The sequence below is a fragment of the Natator depressus genome, chromosome 2 (genome assembly GCF_965152275.1).
Source record: "Natator depressus isolate rNatDep1 chromosome 2, rNatDep2.hap1, whole genome shotgun sequence".
In the NCBI taxonomy this organism is placed as follows: Eukaryota; Metazoa; Chordata; order Testudines; family Cheloniidae; genus Natator; species Natator depressus.
In genome coordinates, this window is record NC_134235.1 from 10313066 (window position 1) to 10339757 (window position 26692).

Genomic DNA, 26692 nt, shown 5'->3' on the forward strand with positions numbered 1-26692 from the left:
AGGCATTCTCCAGGGGCTTTATTTGGCAGGAAGACCTGAACAATTGTATATTACAATTGATAACATGGACATTCTCTAGTTAACTAAGGAACGCCTTCCTTTCAGCTTCAGTGCGGCAGAGATATAGTCTCAGTATTTGTTTTCTGTAAAACGAGAATTTCTTGCAAGGTGTAAAACTTCAGTCTGGGAGTGAGACCCAAGAACCCCTTGATGCCAGCTGGCAGAAAGCATAGGGGGTGCATAACATTGTATAGGGATCCCCTCAATTTGGTATCTGCATAATAGTTCACCAAAGGGTGACATGAAGTCTCTGCCCAAAACCAGTGCTCTGTATTGTCATAATCATAAAATATATGTATGGATAATATTTAAGGAGTTAGATATCTATATGAAAAATTATGCTCTTAAGGTGTTGGAGTAAAGGCAGGTCACAGGAGGTGATATACCTCCAAAAATGTTTTTTATAGGCAGACGGTAACTGTCACCTCTCTCCCTGTGTGCCCATTTGTGTATTGCATGCCTCATGCTGCATGCCTATTCGCATATTAAGCCAGCTGCGAATTGAGAGATAGTGAAATCTGCAGGATGAAACAAACAGGGGAGTGTCCTGTTTATGAATAAAAACACAGGATTGCTTTGAGATATCTTGGAGTGGAGATAAAGACACTGAATCCTTTACCTGTGGGAGGCAAACTGGCAGTGTGCAGGTCTCATGGAAAAAAGGGTCACAGCCAGCCTGACTGTAAAGCACTGCAAGGATTTTGGGAGCCCAATATCCTAGATATGAAAGTACCTTGTTAATTAAGCCTGGACTGTAGAATGCTTATGATTCTTTTATATGTAACCATTTGTTTCCAATATTTTTACATGCTACTACTTGTATCTCTATGCTTTGTTAAATAGACTTCTTTTTGATTTCACTATAAATGAATCTAAATGTTGTGAGTTAAGTGGGGCAATGACCCGAGGTGAAACTGGTAAACGGGATGTACTGCTTCTTTGGAAGCAATGGATTGGTGAATACTGTGAATGTCGAGTGGATCAGGGGTTGGCCACTTCCAGGGGTGGCAGGTTTGTTGAAATTTTGGTGGTGCTCAGGACCCCCCAAACTCTGCCCCCCCACCTGTCTAAGGCTCCAGGAGGGAGTTTGGATGGGGGGAAGGAGGTCTGGGGTGCAGGCCCTGGTCAGGGGATTGGGGTGCAGGACAGATGAGAGGTTGGACTCTGGGAGGGAGTTTGGGTGTGGGAGGGGGTCGGGGTGCAGGCTCTGAGAGGGAGTTTGGGTATAGGCCCTGGGCTTGGGCAAGGGGTGGGGGTGCAGGCTCTGGGCTTGGGCAAGGGGTGGGTGTGCAGGAGGGGGTGAGGGGTGCAGGCTCTGGGGCAGAGTTTGGGTGCTGGCTTTGGGCTGGGGCTGAGGGTGCAGGCTCTGGGAGGGGACAGGAGGGAGTGCGGAGGGAAGGGGTCCAGGCTCTGGAATGGAGTTTGGGTGTAGGCTCTGGGCTTGGGCAAGGGGTAGGGGTATAAGAGGGGGTGAGGGGTGCAGGCTCTGGGAGGGAGTTTGGGTGCAGGAGGGGATGTGTGGGAAGAGGGTGAGGGTGCAGATTCTGGGACGGAGTTTGGGTGCTGTGTGCAGGCTCTGGGCTGGGACAGGAGCTGGGGGTGCAGGAGGGGATGAGGGGTGCAGGCGCTGGGACTGAGTTTGGGTTCAGGCTGGGGGTGGGGGTGCAGGCTCTGGGAGGGAGTTTGGGGATGGGAGGCTGGGCAGAAGGAGGGGGTACAGGCTCTGGGAAGGAGTTTGGGGGCAGAGGGAGAGGCTTCAGGCTCTGGGAGGGAGTTTGGGGGCCAAAGGGGGGGGCGGTGCATGCTCTGGGATGCGATGGGGGGGGGTGCAGCGCTTACCTGGGGCTCCTAAGCAGGTTAGTCCTGGAGTCTCCATGTGCTGCTACCCCCAGGCACTGCCCCCGCAGCTTCCCATTGGCTGCAGGGGCATATGAGGCAGGATACAGACCCACCCCACCCAGGGGCTGCAGGGAGGGGCCGGCAGCCATGTGGAGCGAGCAGGGAGGAAGCAGCTCAGCTCCGCTGCACTGCTGGTGGTGAGTGGGGGCACTGGGCTGTTTTAAATGGCCCGGGGAATGCGTGGAAGGTGGGGCCAAAGGAGAGACCCGTCCCCAAACATTGCTGAAGCTGGGCTCTGGGCCAGGAATATTCCTGGTGCCCAGGCACCACAGGCCCATAGGACTCGCTGCCCATGGACACTTTAGGGAATTGCTTGGAGGGCTCGAGGGTTGGAGTGTGCATTTCTAAATTGTAGTGTCACAGTGGTGCCTGTGAGGCTTAGAGGGGAGTGCTTGTGTTGTCTGTGGCCGGTGGAGCTGGGAAGCTGACACACATTAGTCACAGACAAGGCTTCTTCATGCTAAGTGCAGCTGGTGGCAAGGTGCCTCATAACTCTGGGTACCCCTAGGAAGCTTCACAGAGTGTGGTTGAAGGTAGTCCAATTGCTTGCTATTCAGAACAGTTCACTTGTTCAAAATTTCATGATCAGTATTGGCAGAGGATCTCTTTGATTGCCTCACAGTATGGTACAGGATCATATATTATATTTTATACTTGTTTGCATATTATACCAATTAAAACCTATTTAATTAAGTAATAAACATATAAATCTCCCTACGAGATATTTATGTAAATCTATATGTAATCTGCATTAGTAGCTTCACATACAGATACATAAATAGTTGATACCATGGACCAGATTCAGCAAATCCTGACCTCAGTATGAGTAGTGTTTGTTGAAGACTTGCAGGAGTGGCGTCTAATGCTGAACTCCCTTTCCCTTTCTGTTTTCTTAATGAGGTAACAGATAAGCAATTTTTTTTAACGTTAGTGTGTCTCGTATGACTCATCATTTATCTCATGTTATAGATAGGTATGCATGCATGCCACCTCAAAGTAGTAAATTACACTAATTGACAAACAGAAGGTAAGGTCACTGCCCCTAAGCATTTATAATCTATGAATTATCAGGATACATTAGAGTTGGCGTTGAATCCTCATAAAATAAAATAAAAACTAGAGCTTAAAATAAGATAGAAGTAAATTAAATATTCTTGCAGAGCACTTAGTGAGGTGAGAGGTGAAGGAATAGCAACTGGAAAGAGAATATGGGCAAATGTCTCATGATATGGAGATGGATATTGCTGAGCTGAAGTTAATGTGGTTACATTTCGCATCAAAAAGTGGCTTATAGAATGCCCGATATACAGTGAAAGGATAGGAACATAGGAATGTCCGCTCTGGATTAGACCTGACAATGGCCTGTGTCATATGCTTCAGAGGAAAGTGTAAGAACCTTGCAATTAGCAGAAGTAGATTAATCTCCTCCCTACATTAGGACTCATCCTGATCTCTACTGGTTACTTTGGTTTAAGCCCTGAAGCACAAGATTTAATATTCCGTCCACAAAGTTTATTATAATTAATTATAGCAACTTCAGATGTTCTTGGAATCCATGTCCAATCCCTTTTTGAATCTTATTAAGTTATTGGTCTTAATGACCTTTTGTGCCAGTGAGTACCACATTTTAATTATATGTGTGAAAAATGTTTCCTTTGGTCAATTTTGAATTTCCTACCTTCTAACTTCATTGAATGTACCCTGATTCTTACATTAGGAGACAAGGAGAACAGAAGTTCCCCATCTATCTTGTCTAGATTGTTCATTATTTTATCTACTTTTATAAAATCCCCTCTTATTCATCTCCTTTCTAAAGTAAAGAGTCTTACTCTGTTGCACCGAATAGCTTTTCTCCTCATTCATTAAGAATGGTTAATGCTCCCCACTTATAGAATTCAGAAGTGGGCCAGAATTCTTGTTGAAGGCTACAGGTTTAAGCTCTGCCTTTCAGCTCAGGCCATTGTGAAATTTTCTCTGCTTGACCGTGGAACAAGTTGGTGGTACAGTTTTTTTTCTTAACCGGTGTTTTTTAACTCCTTTATTTCCATGCAGTTGCAACTTAGTCTTCTTCTTTCTCTTTCCGTGGGCTGGATGAATAGCAGCATGGTGGTTTCAACTGTCTGGATCAGCTGCTGCAGCACCTCCCTGGTGGAGTAGTCTACCCCCTTTAAGTCATGGCAGAACTGTCACACAAACACCAGGCTAAATCCAAGAGGTGTTTCCTACTGGAGGCATTACATTTACAGGCTTCCTTTTCCCAGCCAGCCATAACACTGCCAGGTTATGGGTCTCAGAGTTTGACTCTTCATCTGGCCTCAAGTATTTGACTCTAATGCAGAAAAGCCTTGTCAGGAGCTTCTGAATTTTTGGGGAAAGAGTTTAAGGATGAGGAGGAAGCTATCTGGCCTAGCTCTGAGGTAAGTCCTGCAATAGACCTGTGCTGGAGGAGAGAAATCTCCTGAAATAATCTGAAGTTCCCCTCGGATACTGAAGTGTGTCCTCATCTCCAGGGGCAAAGAAGCACAGCTCCTGTATAGCTCCCCTTCCTCCCACTGTGAATCAGGGGATTCTCATGATACTCACAGGTATATCCTGCAAACCCCAGAGACTGCAGGGCCCCAAAAGGCAAGACCAACTATCCCCTTCACAAGGTAGTGATTAAGTATTTGTAATGAGCAAGTGGTTTGCAAATCAGGGATTAAACCCCTTCTCCTTTGCCTTCTCCCCCCCCGAGGGAATATTTGCTAGGGTTTGTCTCCTACACAGAGGCACTTGCAGTGCTCAGTATCATCCGTGCTGCTTCTCCCCCTTCCTGCAGCATATCTGGGCATGCAGAGAAACATGGCCCTCCTGTGGAGATCTATCTCAGGTGGAATTCCTATTAACTGCAGCTGTTCTGGGTTTCAGCTCAAGGACCTTCCAGGGAAAGGGGCTCAGATTTGAGGCAACAGCAGGATGGGAATTGGGCCTTCTGATCATCAGTTTTTCCCCAGCTCTGCCAGAGAAAGGGAACACTCTGAAAGGTGGGAAATGGGTTCTCTCTCTCCATCTCTCCCATGCTTCACAGGCTGGCTCCACTTTAAAGCCTTAAGAACACATCAGGCCATCTGTGACCAGAACAGAAGCACATGAGTAGCACCATCATGGGATTGCAGATTCTGATTTACTGAGTAAAGCCCTGAGTGGTACTAGCTTGCTCCTATAGTACTTGGGTGCTAGCCAGCCTGGGGGAGCAAGCAGGCAGTCTTTCAGGCTTCCACAATCAGTGTGTATGTACCTGTACCCCATCTCTGATGCGTGGTCTCCATGCCAGAATGAATAGTGTACTATCTCCCCCCATACCACAGCTAGAGGAAGAAGTACTACACGTGCATACCCCATCATAGCCACGGAAAAAAGGAGAAAAACAAACAAACCAACCCTGCAGGACTCTTCCAGGAGAGGATGTCAGTGACTTGCAAGGAACTTATTAATAATAATATATCTTCCTACTGAAGCATTATTAGGTTCTTGGTTTCCTGTTGATGCCTCCTTTTGAGGGCATATCAAAATCCAAATGGGGCCATCTGTTTAAACCAAATGTTAAACTGAAAGGTTTATGTAAAAACAAAGATTTCTTAAATTTTGAGAACTCAAGGTTGCTGCAAGCAATAGCTCCACCAAAGAGAGGAATATCGTACATTCATAAATGGGCTTCTTTACAAAGACCCCATAAACCATAAGAAGGCTGGCACACAGCACTACAGTTTCAAAGCCTCAGCTATAGCCATTCAGACCAGAGGTTTTTTTATAGTTAGTAAGGAAGGCCTACTTTGTGGCGAATGAGTGATTTGTCATCTAGGAGTATGATCCTTGTTTGGAGTGGGACATCTCAGGTTCTGTCTTGATATGATTGGTGATGAGGAATGGATTCTAGCTTAGTGGCTACAAGTAACCCATGTTACACTCGTAAACAGCCATTGTTCATCATAAAGAGAGCTCATGCATCCAAACTTACAGCTGAGGTGATACTGCGGAAAAATTAGACACATTAGTAGCTGAGAGGCAGAGAGGCCTCAATCCTCTTTATCAAAGCCAGCATAGCAATTTGTTTGCCACAGACACCAAGGATATCCTAGAAGAGATTATTACCCGGGCAGAGGATAAAAACTGGAGCAGAAACTTCCAAGGAAAAGTAGATAAATTTTAGCGCTTTCAAGTGATTAAAAAAATTAATTGCGCGATCAAACAATAATAGAATATTATTTATTTAACTATTTTTGGATATTTTCTAGGTTTTCAAATATACTCATAGAATCATAGAATATCAGGGTTGGAAGGGACCTCAGGAGGTCATCTAGTCCAACCCCCTGCTTAAAGCAGGACAAATCCCCAGTTTTTTCCCCAGATTCTAAATGGTCCCCTCAAGGATTGAACTCACAACTCTGGGTTTAGCAGGCCAATGCTCAAAACACTGAGCTATCCCTACCCCAAAGGGGAGGGGCTTGGAGAATGCAGGCATCAATCCTGCTACCTCTCGCATACTAAGTGAGCGCTCTACCATTTGAGCTAATTCCCCAATATTGATTTCATTCACAACACAGAATACAAAGTGTACACTGCTCACTTCATATTTATTTTTGATTACAAGTGTTTGCATGGTAAAAAGGCAAAAGAAATAGTATTTTTCAATTCACCTAATACAAGTACTGTAATGCAATCTGTTACGAATATAGATTTATGTACAAAAATACTGCATTCAAAAATAAAACAATGTAACATTTTAGAGCTTGCAAGTCCACTCAGTCCTACTTCTTGTTCAGCCAATTGCTCAAACAAGTTTGTTTACATTTGCAGGAGAAAATGCTGCCTGCTTCTTGTTTACGTTATCTGAAAGTGAGAACAGGTGTTCTTATGGCACTGTTGTAGCCAGCGTCGCAAGATATTTACATGCCAGATGTGCATGCTTCAACCACCATTCCAGGGGGCATGCGCCCATGTTGATGACGCTTGAAAACCATCCAATGCAGTGCAGACCGACACATGTTCATTTTCATTATCTGAGTCATGCCACCAGCAAAAGGCTGATTTTCTTTTTTGGTGGTTTGGGTTCTGTAGTTTCTGCATCAGAGTATTGATCCTGTAAGACTTCTGAAAGCATGCTCCCTACCTCCTCCCTCTCAGATTTTGGAAGGCACTTCAGATTCTTAAATCTTGGGTTGAGTGCTGTAGTTTCTTTAGAAATCTTACATTGGTACCTTCTTTGCATTTTGTGAAATCTGCTGTGAAAGTGTTCTTAAAATGAACAACATGCTCTGGGTCATCATCTGAGACTGCTAAAAACATGAAATATATGGCAGAATGTGGGTAAATCAGAGCAGGGGACATACAGTTCTCCCACAAAGAGTTCGGTCATAAATTTAATTAACACATACTTTTTTTAACTAGCATCATCAGCATGGAAGCATGTCCTCTGGAATGGTGGCCGAAGCATGAAGGGGCATACGCATGTTTAGCATATCTGGCATGTAAATACCTTGCAATGCTGGCTACAAAAGTGCCATGCAAATGCCTGTTGGTGACATTGTAAATAAGAAGACATTTGTAAGTTGCACTTTCAGGACAAAAAGATTGCATTATAGTACTTGTAGGAGGTGAATTAAAAACTATTATTTCTTCTGTTTATCATTTTTACAAATATTTGTAATCTGTAATCAAAATATACACTTTGATTCAATTACAGCACAGAATACGATATATATGAAAATGTAGAAACATCCAAAATATTTCAATTGATAGTCTCTTGTTTAACAGTGCGACTAAAACTGCAATTAATTGTGATTAATTTTTAGAGTTAATTACATGAGTTAACTGCGATTAATCGACAGCCCTAATAAATTTTACTCTTAACAAAATCCTGACCATGACACAGACAAAAAGAGCAGTGGCATATGAGAGCGCACAATTCCTGTACAAGACTTTTCGTTCTGATCAGCCCTTTGTAATCCATGTCTTAAGTGGCTGGTAATAGTCACAGAAAGGCACAGGTCCCATGATATGCACCAGTGCTCATCCATAGATAACAGGCTAATCAGTACCCTGTCCAGAGAAACAGACCCGTTCATAACTAGACAGCTGCTGGAAAGGATTCATAGCTACCAGTTCTTCAAAATGAAAAGCTTTTGATCCCAATGCAGAGAATTGCTCACCCAGAGGTCAAAACAGATATGGCTATAGTTAATATTTGCAAAGATCCAAAACTTCATTGCATCAGTCATTTCTTGAGGGGTCATCAGTAGTCACTTATACCCAATGTCTGGATTGCTAGTGCCATGCATCAGCTTCATCTCCTGAGTGGGTTTCTCAAAATACACCTGCTGAAATTCCTTTGAAGGACATAGAATCGTGCGTTTGATGCAATGTAAAATTAGATGTCATTCTCAGATCACATCCGAATGCCTCTTTGTGGGCAGGTAAGTACAAACAACATGCTGAACACCAACCCAGTTTTCACTGTAGATCCCTTGCATACTCAAGTGCCAAATTTAATCTCAGTGACAAATTAGAGAAATCTGTGACTGGCTTTCTAATCGCAAGTTTTGGAATTAGTTCCCGTACCCATTCAAGAACCACGCTGCTTTTTGTCATGAGGAAAAGATGATTCTTACATCCACTAACCCTTTTGTTCAAGTTAAGTTCCTCTTTCTACAATTTCTAGGAAATAGTTCTACCATGGTTTTGTTTGAAGCTTTTTGTGGCATAAATGGGCATTTCTAGAGCTCCAAAGAAAGATTCCAAGCAAATGGAGTACATACATTTGGTATGTCTTGTTCATCATTTTTTCAAAAATGCCAAGACCTTAAGCCCTCAAAGTCGTTGTAGGCAAGAAGTGAAAATCCTGCAATAGTTGGAATGATAGTAATATCTGGGAAACGATTCACAGAGGTCCCTAGAGGCACTGGGGGAGAAGGGCATGAGCCTTATCACTGGACGATTTCCAAAGTTTTCATTCCTCTGCAATGGCATCCTTTGGTAGAAAGATATTACTGGGTGGTAGGTTCCCTATTATTGCGTAGTTTATAAAGCTCTTGCTTTATATGGGGGAACCTTCCATTCCTGCCTATGTTTCTACGATAATAAACTCTGCTTATCCCTCCCTCTCCCTCTCCCACACATGCTGGTGCGATTCACTGCTCATTCAGATTAGTAATGAATGAGAAGAGAAGCTGTGCAACAGAATGAGAAACTTCTTACCTGATAATATTCCTTCTGTTAGCAGCTTCTCTCAGAATTCAACCCAACCTGGTAGTCTGTTAAATGACCATAATATAAATTGAATTTTTTCTCTAAAGCAGAGGTGGGCAAACTATGGCCCGTGGGCCACATCTGGCCTGCGGGACCATCCTGCCTAGCCTCTGAGCTCCCGGCCAGGGAGGATAGCCCTCAGCCCCTCCCCTGCTGTCCCTCCTCCCTCACAGTTTTAGCTCACCACACGGGTAGCGCAGCTTGCGCCCACCCACCTCCCAGGCTTTCCAATAAACCTGTCCTGCCTGTCTGAGTGGCCTGGTAAGGGGGGGGTTAAGGATAAGGGGCAGGAGGTCCCGGGGGGCAGTCAGGGGACAGGGGGGCAGTTGGATGGGGCAGAGGTTCGGGGGGTGGGGGCAGTCAGAAGACAGGGAGCAGGGGTGGTTGGTTAGGGGGTGAGATCCTGGGGCGTCGGGGGGGTCCCAGGAAGGAGGGGGACAGAGAGCGGTGGGGGGAGGGTTGGATAGGGGGTGGGGTCCTGGCAGGGCAGTTAAGGACATGGGTCCAGGGAGGGGGTGGTCAGGTGACAAGGATTGGGGGGAGGGGTTGGATGGGGCGGGGAGCAGGGGGGAATGGATAGGGAGTGGGATCATGGGGGGGCAGTTAGGGGCAGGGGGTCCCGGGACGGGGCAAGGAGCAGGGGGGGTTGGATGGGTCGGAGGTTCTGAGGGGGGCAGTCATGGGGTGGAAAGTCGGAGGGGGCGGGGCCCTGGCTGTTTGTGGAGGCGCATTCTTCCCTACCCGGCCCTCCATACAGTTTTGCAACCCTGATGTGGTCCTTGGGCCAAAAAGTTTGCCCACCCCTGCTCTAAAGGGGACTTTGATATATGTTGTTTTACGTTAATTTAATACATCATATCAAGTATTCTTAATGCATAATAATTGGTTGCTGGAGTATTTCTACAGCTGTGGAAGAACTCTTTTGGTGGCCTGAGCTGGAGGACAGAGCTTAGCCCTGGAGCCTCCAGCAACAACATTGGACCACCTCCAAATTCCAAGGGTCAGGTACCTCACTTTAAAAATAAAATCACCAAAAAGCTTGGTAGAAAGTTATAAATTAATGGAAAGAGTTAGATAACTAAACGGAACAGCTTCTGTGCTTGTAATCGACATAATTGCAATATAAGTATGCAATAGAAGTAACTCTAGGAGAGGTATTTGTATGTTTCTACCCCTCCAAGACTTCTGTTGCCCCCCTGAAGGAGAGCAGAAAGGAGAAAAAGTCAGCTTTAAAACAGCCCTCTCCTCATTCCAGTCCCTTCTAAAACCCCATATTTTCTGTTTCCTAGGAATGAGTTGATTTTATACAAGGACTGATTTTTTTTTTTTTTTTTTTTAGAGAGTTTTCTTTAATGCAGTCCTCAATAATGAGCGCATCAACAGTGATCTTATTACTGGAACCCTTGTGCTTCCATTTGCATTACATCTAAAATTAGATTTGTATTAGCTGCTTAGGACAGGGATTATATATTTTGTTTGTCCTTTTTTAAAGGTACTAATACTCTGTTACTTACACATAGTAGCTGAGAATGAAGTGAGCAAGAGCCTACAGTGAGATAAAAAGATAAAAAATTACTTTGAAGTACTTCCCTACATAAATATACCCAATAGAATAGTAACTCTTAAATTTGCAGCTAGAAATTATATTGGAAAGTGAGAAATGTAAATGTGGGTACTCTGACCTGGGCAATTAAAATGTGACACCTTCAGGAGCTAGTGAGGCATGACAAGACATTCTTCTTACTTGTAACTTTAATTTTTGTGTATTATATCTGAGTCGAAACCTGCATATGAAATGAGAAGAAAAAGGGGTAAGCTGTAACTCTTATGCAGTATCGTCTATCTTAGGTACTTATATGACCCCCCTCACTGTAGTATCTGAGTGCCTCATAATCTTTAATGTATTTATTCTTGGAATTCTTGCTAAACCAAATACTATTATCCCCATTTTACAGGTGGGGAAGAGGGGCACAGAAAAGCTAAATGACTTGCGTCAGGTTCACAGGAAGTTTGTTGGCAGAGCTCAACACTGCTTATGAGCCACTAACTTCAAGTGAAGTCCCCAGCTAGGATTCAATGCAACGGTAGAGAGGTTTTTCTTCAGAGGATGATAACTTTAACAGGAGTAAGAATACCTCTGATGACAGTACGTGACATTTCCTCTGCACATAGGCTACAAAGGGGTGATTCCTAAATTGATAAATTTAAAATATTTTAATCCTGATGACCTCAGACCCTCAGCAGAAGATTGAAGTAGAGGACCTAAAAATACTGGAGGATTGAGAAATAAACCAGATTATATGGTAAAGAGCTGCCAGTTCATAGCTCTGAAGAATGGGAATCAGGTGGACAGGAAAATTTGCCATACCTGGCTTCGGTCACCATTAGCAGGTGGCATAACCCACGTGGCACTGTTTGGTGCTGTTTTCTAATTCTGATGTGCTCAGTGTTTTAGGAACTGGAGGAGAATTTTGGAAGTGCTTGTATTTCTTAATTTTTTTTTTTTTGTATCTGACATTGAGTGTTGAAGATAATCTATTAAAAAAAGACTTTAATTAGAGTCAATGCAATGAATTTGTGAGATCCGAGGTAAAGCAAATGCAAGTATTCTCTTGTTGTCCAGGTAACGCAGCTATGCCCCAGACTTCACGTTCAAGCTGTTCAGACTTTGAGAATAGTGGAACAAGGAATTTACAAAACACAAAGTTTATAGAAAAAGAGCAGTGATGGTTGCTGTGAATTTATTGAAAGTTTGACAAGATTGGTATTTACATTAATTCCTGTTGTCTTAACTTTTTATTTAAATTCAGCCTCTTACCTCTCTACTGTCCCTGTGGAACTGATTTCAATGCTACTGAGGTTTAATTTAATTTTATTTATTGTATAATTAATGATGTTAGGATGCCTAGCGCCTTGAATAGGCATCATCATTATTTTAAATCTAAATAAATAAAATAGTTTAGTCATTTACCAATGTACCTGTATTCCACACAAATGTGGAGCTATCACTTCTAATATGTTGAAATATTTACATAAAAACATTAGATCCATAAACTGAGATTTTTTTTTTTAAAAAAAAGTAATTCGATAGGGAAAGTAATGCCACATTATTGAAAACTATATCACTTTAAATTTTCTTCCTTTTTTTGGAGCCATTACACATTGTGCCCCATCTATGTGCTTCAGGAAACTGAAGGTTTGCTTAGCATGCACTGAATGTCTGTGTTCTTTTAACTCCCTGTGCATATGTTTTTCTCTCTGCCCAGTAATTTAATTGAGGATAGACATTGGCTGGTGTTGACAGCTTGATTTTTCTGTTCATATTGAAGTATAGATTTAATAGTAATGTCACAGTTACAATTCAGTATAAGTGTAAAACATTGCAGACTACATTATAGAGCCATTTTATTCATTATACCCTGGCATTTATTTTACCTTTAATCCATAAAGTATACCAAATCAGAAAGTACATGGGTATCTGTAACAGTATTAAAAATAAAAACTTGCATATCTTGAAGTGATTCGAGATGAAATATTCAGTTCACTGATTACTAAAAAGTATTACAATTATTTGCAATTTTAAAATGTCTTCAGCAATCCCAGGAATTGTTTATAGTAATTTTTAAAGATTAAAATAATGTAGTACTTTTTAATATATGCTGAAGAAATTTGTGACTTTTTTCCAAGGGTCTCCTGACAACTGGAGTAGAATTTGAATCTCTCCCTGCAGCTCTTTCTCTACCTGCTGAATCTGGCCTCTACCCAGTGACCCTTGTTGGTGTTCCTCAGACTACTGGGCAGATCACTATCAATGGTAAGGATTATATCTTTTACAGTTCTCATCAGGAAAATAGGCACAAGTATCTTAAGGCATTGTGGGTTTTTTTTGATGTAGTAGTTAAATTAATATTTATTTTATATTTCCACAAAGTCAGTATTTAAAAAGAACTTACAAAATGATCCTTCATCAAGAAGGTAGTTCTACATAGAATGAGAAAATAACCCGTGATTCTAAGAAATACATCACTTTTGTTTAGATGTGTGTGTTCATTGCTGTTACTACATTAAAATGCTAAATCTGAGGGGAAAGGGAAAGCTAAATAACTGAATAGTCTACTGTATTAGCAAACAATGGTGTTAAAATGCTGGTCTGTCTACACCTGTACTCCTAGCATTGCTAGAATATAAGTTCCCAGAATATCAGTTCATGACTATATTTTTTAAAAATGCATGAAAATCGTGGACTGTTACTTCCACAAAAGACAAAAGTACAGGCGTAAATGCATAACATTTATCTATACAATGTGATACGTTATACTTACATAGTCTTTCTTAGGAGGATTTGAAAATGCTTTACAAAGTTTGTCTCTTACCACCTGTGTAAGATATTTTCATAGGAGAGGTTGTGATTTGGCCTAGTTAATTTCCTTTCAGAATCTGGTCCCTAACATGGTGATGATTAAATCAATAAAAATTTAAATTAAAACATTTTTTAAGTTTTAAAGTAAACCTACTTAACATTAAATTTGAAATTATGAAAACCTAATTGAAGGCTTTATCCTATTATCTATTAAAATCATTTAAAATAAATAAAAATATGCTGTATATGTTTGCTGCTGAAATTTAAAATAAAGTCAAACCACTGAACTGATAAAGGTCACTGGCTAAGGACCTGGAACCAGAGTTTGTTGAAGTACTTTTGAAGACTGTTCTTCGTTTCAGTTTGTTCAACCAGTTCAGTTCAATGACTAAATAAAACCTAGATGTGAGAAGATGAGATCTACTAGTTCTAAAATCTTGAAGCACATGGTGTGACCAGAAAGAATCTGTTCAATTTACTAACTTGGAAAAAATCAGTTAGTTTTAAATGCGAAACATGTTTTGATATACACTTATATACCTAGCACATTTTCAGGTAGACTTATTTAAAAAAAAAATCAAATGCTGTTTTTGTGAATTTTTAATAGAATTCTAATTTTCATCCAAATAGAGCTTGACATGAGTCACATCTAAAAAATTAATCATTTAGTAAATAAGGAATGAATCAGTCACCATTTTCTAACATTTAAAAAAAAAAGTAAAAAAGGAATCTATATAAATCATAGGACTGGAAGGGACCTCGAGAGGTCATCTAGTCTAGTCCCCCGCACTCATGGCAGGACTAAGTATTATCTAAACCATTTCTGACAGGTGTGTGTCTAATCTGCTCTTAAAAATCTCTAATGATGGAGATTCCGCAACCTCCCTAGGCAATTTAGGAAAATAATTAAAGCACAAATAGAAAACAAGATTGAAATTAGTGATTTTAAATCAAGGTTTCCTGCTTGCTGATTTCAATCCTCAATAAAATTGGTCATTTACAGCACTTTGATTTAAATCAATCCACCATCATCACTAAACTTTTGTAATTAATTCCTTCATGAAGCAAATAGTTTCAGGACAAATTGGCTCTTTTCTACCTTGAAATAGGTTATCATACTTCAGTCTTTGGAGTCTTCAGTGATTGTCTTCTGGATAATCTGCCAGGATTAAAGACGAATGGCTGTGCAGTAGAAGTCATTCCGGCTTTGCCAAGGCTGCAGATCAGTACTTCTCTACCAAGGTAAGAAATTGCATGAGGTACAGATTTCATTTTTGATAAACTAGAAAATGGTGCATTGGTTATAATGCTGTTTCTGGCTATACAAATTGCTTATTATAACATGGGTATTTAATCACTGTATTTATACAGTAGAGTCTAATTTAGTGAAGTAAGACGTACATTAAAATCAGAGTGGCTTGAAATTGGGTTTGTGCCCTTATTTGCTCTTTGTGTAGTATAAAACTGAAAAAATTGTCTGAACATTTTTCACTTTTTTTAAAACCCTAGAAATATTAGGAATGTCAAGTCTGGTTTTCCTTGATTTTATTGGTTGACTTAATGTGGTCTCGGAGAGTATATACTGATCTCATACTTGAATCGAAGAGGAGTGATGTTGAGTCTTTAACAAGTTTCTACTAAGTTTTCATTAGGCACTGTTGTTAAATAGGTAACTGTATACAACATTTCGAGTTTGGGCCAGGGTGTTCCTATAATTCCTTTCTGTTTCATTAACTTCAGAGTAGGAGTGTCATTTCATTCTGACTGTCTACTCAAGCAAAGTCTTCAGTATTAAGTTGTATATATTGTTTTTAACCAAGCTGTACGTTGGGCTCACTGTGAGCCCTCATTAAAATGTTATGTTAAAGGTTGCTTCTAGTTAATGGATTTTATTGTAAATGGTTTTATTTTGTGTGTGTCCAGCAAAATTATGAATTTAATCTCCCAGGCTCATTTTTAAGGTGTTATGAAGGTTTCCTTTGAGGATGAGGACTGAGGTCAGGTTTGGAAAGATGATTTTGTGAAAATTGTTCGCCCATAGGTGATTTTGTGTTTAATCATTTTTCTGTATGAGTTTATTTGAGTGTAGTGATTGTCTGGTTTCACCCACATAGTTGTGCCATGTAGTGCAGTGGATGAGGTACACCACAAGTGATAGGCATGTGTAGGATCTTGAAAGGTTAGTTGTAGGTGGGTATTGATCATCGTAGCAGTGGAGGAGATCTGTCTTCAGGTTTTGTATATGTTCAGGCAGGGTCTGGTGCCGCTTTGAGTTGGTCTGTCCTGGTCTGTGGGGAATTAGTTTCTGATGATGAGCTTGGAGAGGTTGGGAATTGTTTGAACCCCAGAAGAGGGGGTTCAGGAAAGATTTCTTTTGGGAAGTGGTCCCCATCAAGTATGGGTTGCAATTATTTAATGATACCCTGGATCATTAAACAATTTAATGCTATACACTAAAAATTGTCTTAAAAAGATGCTGGATATATGGCCTGTTACTATAATCTAACCCACCAATTTCCCCTACACACACACCCCCCCTTTTTTTTTTCTATGACTGCAGGCTTGTTAACGGGCCACATCACCTTGAGTGGTCTCTTAGAATATGCGTTAACTACATATGCTGAACAATCTGTTCAACCTTGTATTTAGCTGTGATACTGTGAGTACCTTTCCCAGATCTGAAGAAGAGCTCCTTGTTTGTCTCTTTTACCAAAAGAGGACAGTCCTATAAAAGATATTACCTCACCTGTCTTGTCTCTGAAACATACATAGGGTACTTGAGTGTCAAATATAGATACATATTCTGAAATACCTTAAAAACCTACTGTGAATACATGATTTTCTGTGAAGGCAGCCTTTTCATAATGATTTAACAAACAAGGGTGTTAAAAGTATATGTGAATTTTAAATTACAGAACTCATAGATTTACCAACTATTAATCTCAATTCCTTTTGCCCTCACACCCTTGTTCTCCTCTGTCTCCTTTCCATCAATATGAAGAATTTTCAGTTTCCTCAAAAAACCGTAACCCCGTCTCTCTCTCTTGTCCTGTAGTCCTTCTCCCATCAATTCTAAAGCTCCTTTAATAGTCAATTTACATTCACTGTTTGAACTCCTCTCATCAAAATCCCTCCAGGATCCACTCCAATCTGTCTTATGCCCTCTACACTCCTCTGAAGTTGCATTTACCAAGTTCTCCAATGACCTCTTCCTAGTTTAATTTGAAAGTATTTACCCTATCCTCCTTGATCGTCGCACTACCTCAATACCATACAACATCTGTTAATTTCAATAATTGACTGATATGATGCATTTGCTGTTGCAGAAATTCTTGGAGAATCATTTGGAGAAATCTTATCTCTGAAAATTCATTTTCAGAGAAAGATATTTTTCCTAGAGTATATTAAAACCTTGGTGAATAAATCATCCACTTTATTTTCCATTTACCATATGAAACACACTTAAACCATTATTTCAGAAATCTTCAGTCATTTAACTTGTTAGTAATAGTCACTTAAGCAAACAGCTTCTTTCTGAGTGAACTCCTGGTGACTATACAGTCAGTCACTACTGCTCTCCTCTTCTTCTTCATGTATAACGTAGTTGAAGTCTACGTGCTTAGATCTACTTACCCCGGTGTCTTCGCTGTGGTAAGTCGACGGCTGACGCTCTCCCGTCGACTCTGCCTGTGCCTCTTGCCCTGGTGGAGTACCGGAGTCGATGGGAGAGCGCTTGACGTTAGATTTATCACATCTAGACTAGACGAGATAAATTAAGCCCCCGCTGGATCGATCCCTGCCCGTTGATCCAGCAGGTAATGTAGACAAGCCCTAAGACTGAACCTTAGGCCCCTTCTCGTGTGGCTAGAGTCAGTTTAGTCCCCGAGCAGACATCACTTGGACTCAGTACTTACCATCCCTCCCCTTGTCTTTGTTTTTCTGGCCTGGTGGAAGGAGCCAAAGTCAGTAATGATGGGGGGGGGGGGTGTCCTTCGTGTCCCCATAGCAGTCAGTGTCTTTAGTCTTGGATACATCCGACATAGGGTGGGGAGCCCACCTCAACAACCTTAGGACTCAGGGCCTCTGGTCTCGAGAAGAACTCTTCCTGTACGTAAACGTTAGGGAGCTCAGGGCAGTGTGCCTGACTTGTCAAGTGTTCCTTCCCAAAGTTTCAGGCAAGGTAGTTCAAGTTGTGACAGATAATACAGTGGCCCTGTTTTCTATCAACAAGCAAGGAGGGCCCCGATCCTCCGCCCTGTATCAGGAGGTGGTTGATCTATGGGGCTTCTGTGCAAGACACTCAGTTCATCTCGAGGCGTCTCACCTCCCAGGAGCCTGGAACATGTTGGCAGATCACCTCAGCAGGTCTTTCTCTCACCAAGAGTGGTCCCTTCACTCAGAGGTCATCAGTGTTATCTTTCAGAGGTGGGGGCCTGTTACCCAACATAATTATATCTTTTGACTAGAATTTTCATAAATTTGAAATATTGCAATACATTCCAGTTTAACCCACTTTACATAACGGACATACCTTTAGTAAACCTATGGTAATGAGTGTGGGAGGTGGCCCAGGGTAGGGCAGAGGATGGGGTGCAGGAGTGAGGGCTCTGTTTGGGGGTGAGGGCTTTAGGGTGGAGCTGGGGATGAGGGGGTTCAGGGTGCAGGAGGGGGCTCCATGGGAAGAGCCTCTCTCTCCCTCTGCACAGAGTTCTGGGGGAAGGGTCCATCTCTCCTGGCTGGCAGCAATGAGCTCTGGACCTGGGGGAGAGGCCTGCAGCAGCCCTCCACGCCCCAACTTGCTCCCCTCCCCAGTTCCTGCCCACCCCCTACCTCTCTCCTCTCCAGGTCCCTGCTGCACGGCCCTTTAGAGCTGCTGCACAGCAACAATTGTTACACTTTGAATCAGCAAGGTCACCCAGTGCCTGACATTCTGCGACCCAGTACTGGGTCGTGACCCGTACTTTGAAAAACACTGTTCTAGGGAGCATTCACCCTGGTGTCTATGTCGAGTCCCTTTCTCAGTTGAAATATTTTTTTAAAACTTTATTTGTGTGTTCCATGCCACTCTTAGTTGACATTCAGTAACCAAAGTACTAGATAAACCTCATTTGAAAAATTAGGTAACATCCAACCTTTAAAATTCAGGTTTCAGAGTAACAGCCGTGTTAGTCTGTATTCGCAAAAAGAAAAGGAGTACTTGTGGCACCTTAGAGACTAACCAATTTATTTGAGCATGAGCTTTCGTGAGCTACAGCTCACTTCATCGGATGCATACTGTGGAAATTGCAGAAGACATTATTATATACACAGACACCATGAAACAATACCTCCTCCCACCCCACTCTCCTGCTGGTAATAGCTTATAGCTATTACTAGCAGGAGAGTGGGGTGGGAGGAGGTATTGTTTCATGGTGTCTGTGTATATAATAATGTCTTCTGCAATTTCCACAGTATGCATCCGATGAAGTGAGCTGTAGCTCACGAAAGCTCATGCTCACATAAATTGGTTAGTCTCTAAGGTGCCACAAGTACTCCTTTTCTTTAAAATTCAGTTTTTTAGGTTTCATCTTGCTTTCCCCCACCCTTGCACAGTTCAGTTTTGTTATATAAGCAGCAATTTGTTTAGCGAACTCCCGCAGCTAGAAGTGAATGCTTTTATACCCTTTCAAAACTGTGATTATGAGCTTATTAGTTCTTGCTCCTAATAGTTCCTGAATAGAGTAGCCACTAAAAATTAAGCTGGAATTGAAGAGCTGGAGAAGGAGTATAAGATGAAGCTAGCTGCAATTTTTTTTTTAAAAAGGTTCAGTATTTTGTAAACCACCAAGGACAGGTTGACTGGATTCTCTGATTTCTGTTACGTTTTGTATTGTGGTTAGGTTCTTAAGATGTGATTAATGTTTAACACAGTATTTAATTTGCATATCTATCTTTGTTTATAGGTCTGCTCACACATTGCAGCCTTCCTCAGGGGATGAAATTTCCACCAGCGTATCTGTCCAGCTTTACAATGGAGAGACCCAGCAACTTGTCATTAAATTAGAAAATATTGGAACAGAACCTCTGGAGAAACTAGAGGTCACAGCAAAAACAGTCAACTCAAAAGGTATGTATGCTGGTGTCTGATTAGAAAAATCCCTTGCTTCAAGAGAAGCATGTACAAAGTGGTTGTGACAGACTGTCTTAGTGGAGTGATGTTTCAGAATTCAAGTAACCCTCTCCCCTAATAAAGATTCAGCGGGTTCATTTATTTGGACATCAGTGTCCTCTTTGGACTTCAGATCCAGTAAACATCAGTGTGTTCTTGATTTTCAAAAACCATGTGAAAGTAGATTTGAAGTTAATGCCACTTTGACAGCTTTTATTCTAAATCAATGAATCTTAACTTTAAAGTAGACAAAAGCAGAAATCTCATCTCTAAAACCATCATTTCTTATTATAATATATAATAGGAGCCAACGATTGTCTAGCCATAGATACTACATTGACTATGAAGAAATCAGATAAATAAGATGGTATTTTGTAGAGAAATGGAATATGCATAAGCAAGGTGGTTTATTAAAGAATAATCTTGTTTTAACCCTAAAGTTTCCTTACTTGAAAGACTTAATAGAGGGGAAAAAATGCCCAGCTGCCATCCTAGTCATAGTTTCTACAGCAGGAAAAAATGTGGAAAAGAACAATTGATAGTTTATTTTGTTCATTCTCATATTCTATTTTGTGAATTAAAAGGATAGTTGAAAATGAAGAAAGAATAGGATACAGGCATAAATTTTCCTGTCTCCATGTATTTTTTTCTAAGATTCTGTAGTCTAACCCGCCTGTGAAGGCATCATTATGAAGATTATATTAACAGAATAAATGTAGAATCAGATGAAAGCAAGTTAGTGTTTTCTTACAATGGAAATTACATACACAACTGTATTTTTTGTTCGTTCTTAATTGCATAGTGAGAAAATAAAATTTGATGATTTTTCTTTACTGAGTATCCAAGATTGCCATTTATACACTGGGATTGCCTCTTCTCTGCAGCTTCAGAAAACAGGACCTGCCGATCATCTGTGAGGGGCTCTCTGCCTGTACGGAGAGTCCCCAGGGAGATTGCATAGATTGCATTAAAAAGCTGAAAAGTATCTTGTCATTACTATAATTGGTACTATAAAAATATTTACAGGCCCCATCTGGGATTGACATCCACATTGTTATGCAGTGTACACACACATAATAAAAAGATTAACTCTACCCAAAGAGCTTACAATCTTGATACTGCAAGAGTTGTGATAGGCACATGATAGTAGTTCTAATTCTATCCCTGTGTCTTATAAATTTGTGTAACGTAACAGATTAATGTCTTTTGAATTAGAAATTTGGGTTTCCATAAACAGGGTGGGTTGGAAACGTGCGCCTGGATACTAAGGCAAGAAAAATCATCAGATGTCAATTTTATTTTCTTACATATCCAGGCTTGCCATTCCTACAGTGGAATATTTATAGCGTACTAAGCATAAGCATTTAAACCATAAGAAAGAGCTTCTGATAACCATAAGAAAGAGCTTCTAATACTCATTTCCGGTGTGTAGTATTCCAAGTATCTACTGGGGCTGTTTCACTGACATCAATGGTGGGTGTTCAGGGAAGGTGCATGATGCAGGCATCTTTCGGAAGGCTGGACTATATAGAAAGCTGCACGCTAGGACTTTCTTTCCAGACCAGAAGATTCCAATGGATGATGTGAAAATTCCCATAGTGATCCTGGGAGAACCCACCTACCCCTTGCTCCCGTGGCTCATGAAGCTGTATACTGTGACCTAGACAGCAGCAAGGTGCACTTCAACAGCAGACTCAGCAAGTGTCAAATGACCGTTGAATGTGCCTTTGGTCGATGTGGCTGGTTAGACCTCAGTGAGGAAAATATTCCAATGGTCATCGCAGCCTGCTTTACTCTACATAATATTTCCGAACTGAAGGGGGAAAAGTTTTCCCAGGGGTGGACCGCTGAGGCTGATCAGCTGGCTGCTGATTTTGGGCAGCCAGATACAAGGGCACAGCGGGAGGCTATTGGAATCAGGGAGGCTTTGAAGGAGCATTTTGACAGTGATTCCCAGTAATGTCTTTATGTGATGCATTCAGCCAGGCAATGATTTTTTTGCCACCTTGAATTACCCCTGTAGTGCTTCTTTCCTGAACTTTAATTGTAGTGAGCAAATATTCCGACCTATAGCCAATGTGTTTCAAAGGCCTGGTCTACACTACAGTGTTAGGTTGCTGTAAGATGCCTGGCATTGAGCTAGCTGTGGAAGAATTGTCACTTAAATTTGGCTCCCAATGATGTAAGTGCCCCTCTATGCTGATTTAGTAAGACCACCTCCCCCAGTGGCATAGAGATATGGTCAATGTAATTAGGTAGATGCAGTGTCAGTGTAGACACTGCGTTGCTTATGTCGACTGTTACTGGCTTTCAGGAGCCGTCCCACAATGCCTCAGCTCTGACAATACAATTGATACAAGTGCTTCCAGTGTGGATGTGCACCACCAACATAAGGAGCCAAGCTTGCACCACGCGAGCGATTTAATAATTAGATTGATATAATTTTGTAGTGCAGACATTGCCTCAGGATAGTTAAGTATTGGAATACGTTACCAAGGGTGGTTGATTAATCTGTTCTGAAAAACATCCATTGAAGAAGATTCAAGACCAGTCACAGATGGTCTAGGTATAACTGATCCTGCCTGAATGTGGGGACTTGGACTAGATGACCTCTTGAGATCCCTTCCAGCCCTGCACTTCTCTGATTTCTGTCTTGTTGTAACAGGCGATTTTTAAATTGCAGTAACATCCTCCAGTGAGTCCACAGCTTTGGGTGCATCACAGCAGCACACCTTTGTTTTCTGGTTAGGTCCTCCCTGATGTTCAGCACCTGAGATTAACCTTTTTTTAAAAACCTTTTAATAGAGGAAAATCCATACATAATATCAAATGTCACTTAAAGGCTTGAGAATGGCTATGCTGCTGGTATGCTTGGACCAATGCCCATCATGGTGACCAATATTATTGTCCTGTTCCCTTGTAGTCCCATCTGTCTGTCTCCCCTTGTTCTCATTTTATGCTTAGTCCCTACCCCAAAGACTTTACAATCTATCTTTTTGTTTTGTTTTTGTATACCGCCTAGCACCTTGGAGCTTTTACCTCTTCCCCGGCCTGTGCCAGAGGAAGCAGAAGGTATTGAAAAGTGAGCTGAGTCTTAGGGCTGGGCCTAGGCAGGTCCACCCTGGGTTACTGAGTATATGGTGAGAGCCTGTAATCCTGCACTGGGCCCAGTTAAATACCTGATAAGTGAGAGTGGGAGGAGGGTATGTATTGTGCCCTGCTACTTAAGTCCATCCCGTGTGTGGTGTTTATTCACCGGCATGTCCTGTCAGCACTTCTGTGGGCACATCTACACTTAAAACGCTGCATAAGCGCTGCTGTAGTGTTTTAAAGAAGGCTCTAACCCAGTGGGCAAGAGCTCTCCTATCGTCTTAATTAATCCACTTCCCTGTGAGGCAGTAGCTGTGTTGATGGGAGAAGCTCTGTGGCGGCTCCTCTAGCGCTCCCACCACATCTGGACTTGATTTCACAAGACCGCAATCGGTTGCTTCACCTGAACTGAACCTCCCTGCACCTGACAGCATGGTTGCTGTGTGGCTGAACCCTGAAGAGCAGGCCTGCTCAGAACAGGCTTGGCAAGTCTTGCTAGGTAGCAGAAAGCATTCCACCAGGACTAACTATTTAGCTAAGTGCAAACGCTTCACTAGTTAGGCTTCCGAGAGGAATCTTTCTCCATCCTAGTCTTCTCTGTAGTCTATATTGGATGATCTGCTCCACCTCTTTTAAGGTTCACTTGACAGCTATCTTGGCCATCCAGTGGAGGGCAAATCAGTATTCTCCCATGAGATGACAATCATATTTTTCAAGATCCTGGAAAGACTCTACCCTCAGGTTCATGACCTGATTCCCCCATGGAACTTAAACCTGGTCCTGTCAATGCTCACAGAATCTCCCGTCGAGCTGTTAGCATCTTGTTCCATACTGCTTCTGACTTGGAAGTTCGACTTTCTAGTGGTGGTCACCTCGCCCAGAAGGGTCTCTGAGATCCAAACCCTGATGTCAGAGACCCCTTACATTGTATTTTTCAAGGACAAGGTCCAGCTGCGCCCCCCATCTGGCCTTCCTACCAAAGGTGGTGTCACAATTCCACAACAACCAGGACATTTTTCTTCCGCTCTTTTCTGAAACCTCACAAGACTGCCAAGGAGAGTCTGCTCCATATATTACATGTTAGGCGAGCCCTAGACTTCTATATTGAGAGGACTAAGTCCTTCCGCAAGTCTGTACAACTCTTCATAGTAATATTGGAAAGAATGAGAGGCCTTCCACTGTCATCCCAAAGAATCTTGTCCTGAATAACTGCCTGTATCCTGCCTTTCTATGAGTAGGTGAAGGTTTTGCCTCCAGCCATTGTAACCACTCATTCCACAAGAGCTCAGAGCTCATCAGCAGCATTCCTCACACAAGTACCAATCAAGGACATCTGCAACATGGTCGTCGGTTCATACCTTACTGTCACACTATGCTGTCACCCAATAGGCCCATGGCGATGCCAGCTTTGGAAGAGTGGTATTGCAGTCAGCACATCCATAAACTCCGAGCCCACCTCCAAGGGTACTGCTTGTGAGTCACCTAGCATGGAATGGACATGAGCAAGCACTTGAAGAAGCAAAAATTGTTACTAACCTTTTGTAACTGTTCTTCAAGATGTGGTGGTCTTGTCCATTCCATGACCCACTGCCCTACCCCTCCATTGCAGATAACAGCAAGAAGTAGCTGAGAGGGTGCGGGGCTGGCAACACCCCATATACTACATATAGCACATATGTCCATGGCCTCAGGGGGCGCTAGAGCCAGCCCTATGGATACCTCTGAGGGGAAAAATCTCCGGCAACTGTGCAGACAGCATGAACACACCAAGCATTGAATGGACATGAGCAACACATCTGGAAGAACAACAAGTACAAAAGGTTAGTTACCATTTTTTTCACCTATATACTAATTTCTTTTCTTAAGTTGTATATTCTAATATGACAGAAAAAAGGAGGCTTATTTCACCCAGGTTAATTGTGTTCATAGCTCCAAGAAACAATGCTCATTTAGTCTGTTTTGATAATCAAAACAAGACTGTTCCACTGTGCTCTTGCCTCCCGTACGGTATGATTTTGGGAAACTGCATCTGCTAAGATGGGTAGCCAAACTTTTTGCCCCGAGGGCCACATCAGGTTTGTGAAACGGTATGGAAGGCTGGGTGGGGAAGGCTGTGCCTCCGCAAACAGCCTGGCCATTTCCCCTGCCCCTAACTCCCCCCCGCGCCCCCCCCCCCCAGGACCCCACCCCCTAGCCAACCCCCCCGCTCCCTGTCTCCTGAGCACCCCTCACCCCCCAAATCTCTGCCCCATCCAACCGCCCCCTGTCCCCTGACTGACCCCCGGGACTTTCTGTCCCTTATCCAACCCCCTCCTCCCCCCCCCGCCCCCTTACCAGGCCACTCAGAGCGGGCAAGACAGGCTTATTGGAAAGTCTGGGAGGTGGGTGGGCGCAAGCCACACTACCCACGCAGCGAGCTGAGGCTGCGGGGGAGGATGGACAGCAGGGGAGGGGCTGGGGACTAGTTTCCCTGGCCGGGAGCTCAGGTGTTGGGCCGGACAGTCCCACGGGCCGTAGTTTGTCCACCTGTGTGCTAAGAGCTGGACCAACAGTTAAGAGGAGTTTATTGGAGATTTCCCCCAGCAAACCCCCGTCCTCTTGTAGTGTAATCAATGGTCTTAATGTCTTTTTTTTTTTTTTTTTTTTTTAAAGAAAGGAAAAATCGCTTGTAAGAAGACCAGCCAGAATGCTTACTAGATGAGATATTAAAAGCCACCTCTGCTTAAGATATTTTTAGAAGCAATGAGATTTGGATCATTATCATAAATCTTATATCCAGGTTTATTATGGATTAATGGGATAGATTTCAAACAGGTAGATGAGCACATTTTACAGAATATTCTCTCCTCCTCTCCCCACCCCCTGGAAGAAAAAAGGCATGATCTCCTCTTTCTCTTATTTACTACTTCTTTTTGATTTTGAGAAGGGAAAAATTAACTTAAGGTAATTATGAGTACCCTTCAGTCCAGAGACTATTGAAATAGATCAGGTTTTGTATATATGCAGGCCATGTACTTTCTGAAGTTCCCATACCAGAAGGACTTTGACTTTCTATCGGGTGGGTTGGTAAGCAGTGTTTGGAGCATCAACCTGTTCAGTGTGCCAACTGTGGAGAGCTGCAGTTAGATCCTTTGTCATACCTTTTCAAAACATTATTTTTTCAGTGTGAGTCCAGATCAGACTGGATCCTTCAGTCCCTTTTCAATTAACAGCCCTGATTAGCCCTCCCCCGAACATTGTCACTGCTGGCTAGTCTCTCTCAGTGGCTATTTGTGGACACAATGTCATAAAGGAGAAAAAGGTTACTTACCAAAATAAGTCCTGCTTACTAAATATGTTGGCTCTGTAGATAAATACCAGTCCTCGCTTCCACTTAGAGACTTAAGGGGGGATGCACCTGGAGACAGAGTAATGGAGGGACAGTTAGGGATTGGAGACTTCTTATGCCCTTGGTTCTAGAGTACTGGAACGGACATGTACATGCTCCCTTAATGTCAGCTTTGAAATGGGTTGTAGCACAGTTTACCAGTATACAGGTCTTAGCACAGATCTTCAGAGAGAATACATTTGGAGCACAAATGTTAAATCGTTAAATTAATTTTTGCATTTTTGTTAGTGCAACATTGTTTGACTTAATTTATTTGCACAATATCAGAAAATTGAATCTAGCTAGGAAGTTATTATATGGGATGCAATGGTAGTGGCGAGAGTTTTACTATATACGCTCTTCAGTCTTTAAGGGTATTTCTACACAGCATTATTTAGTGAAGCTGCACAGCTGGGTTGACAAACTTGGAGGTAGCAGGGCTCCCATTAACGTTGTAAAAATAGCTGTATAGGCTGTTCTATGA

General features: G+C 42.3%; 1 protein-coding gene across 4 annotated transcripts in view; it reads left to right on the plus strand.

Moving 5' to 3' along the window:
* The window catches only part of TRAPPC9 (trafficking protein particle complex subunit 9), an 806604-nt gene that overhangs the window by 121959 nt on the left and 657953 nt on the right, over nucleotides 1–26692 (plus strand). For all 4 annotated transcript variants that reach the window (XM_074943804.1, XM_074943805.1, XM_074943807.1 and 1 more), the window contains 3 exons: nucleotides 12931–13057; nucleotides 14713–14845; nucleotides 19546–19709. In XM_074943804.1, coding sequence (XP_074799905.1) covers nucleotides 12931–13057; nucleotides 14713–14845; nucleotides 19546–19709 — 424 coding nt within the window. The remainder of the gene's footprint in view (nucleotides 1–12930; nucleotides 13058–14712; nucleotides 14846–19545; nucleotides 19710–26692) is intronic.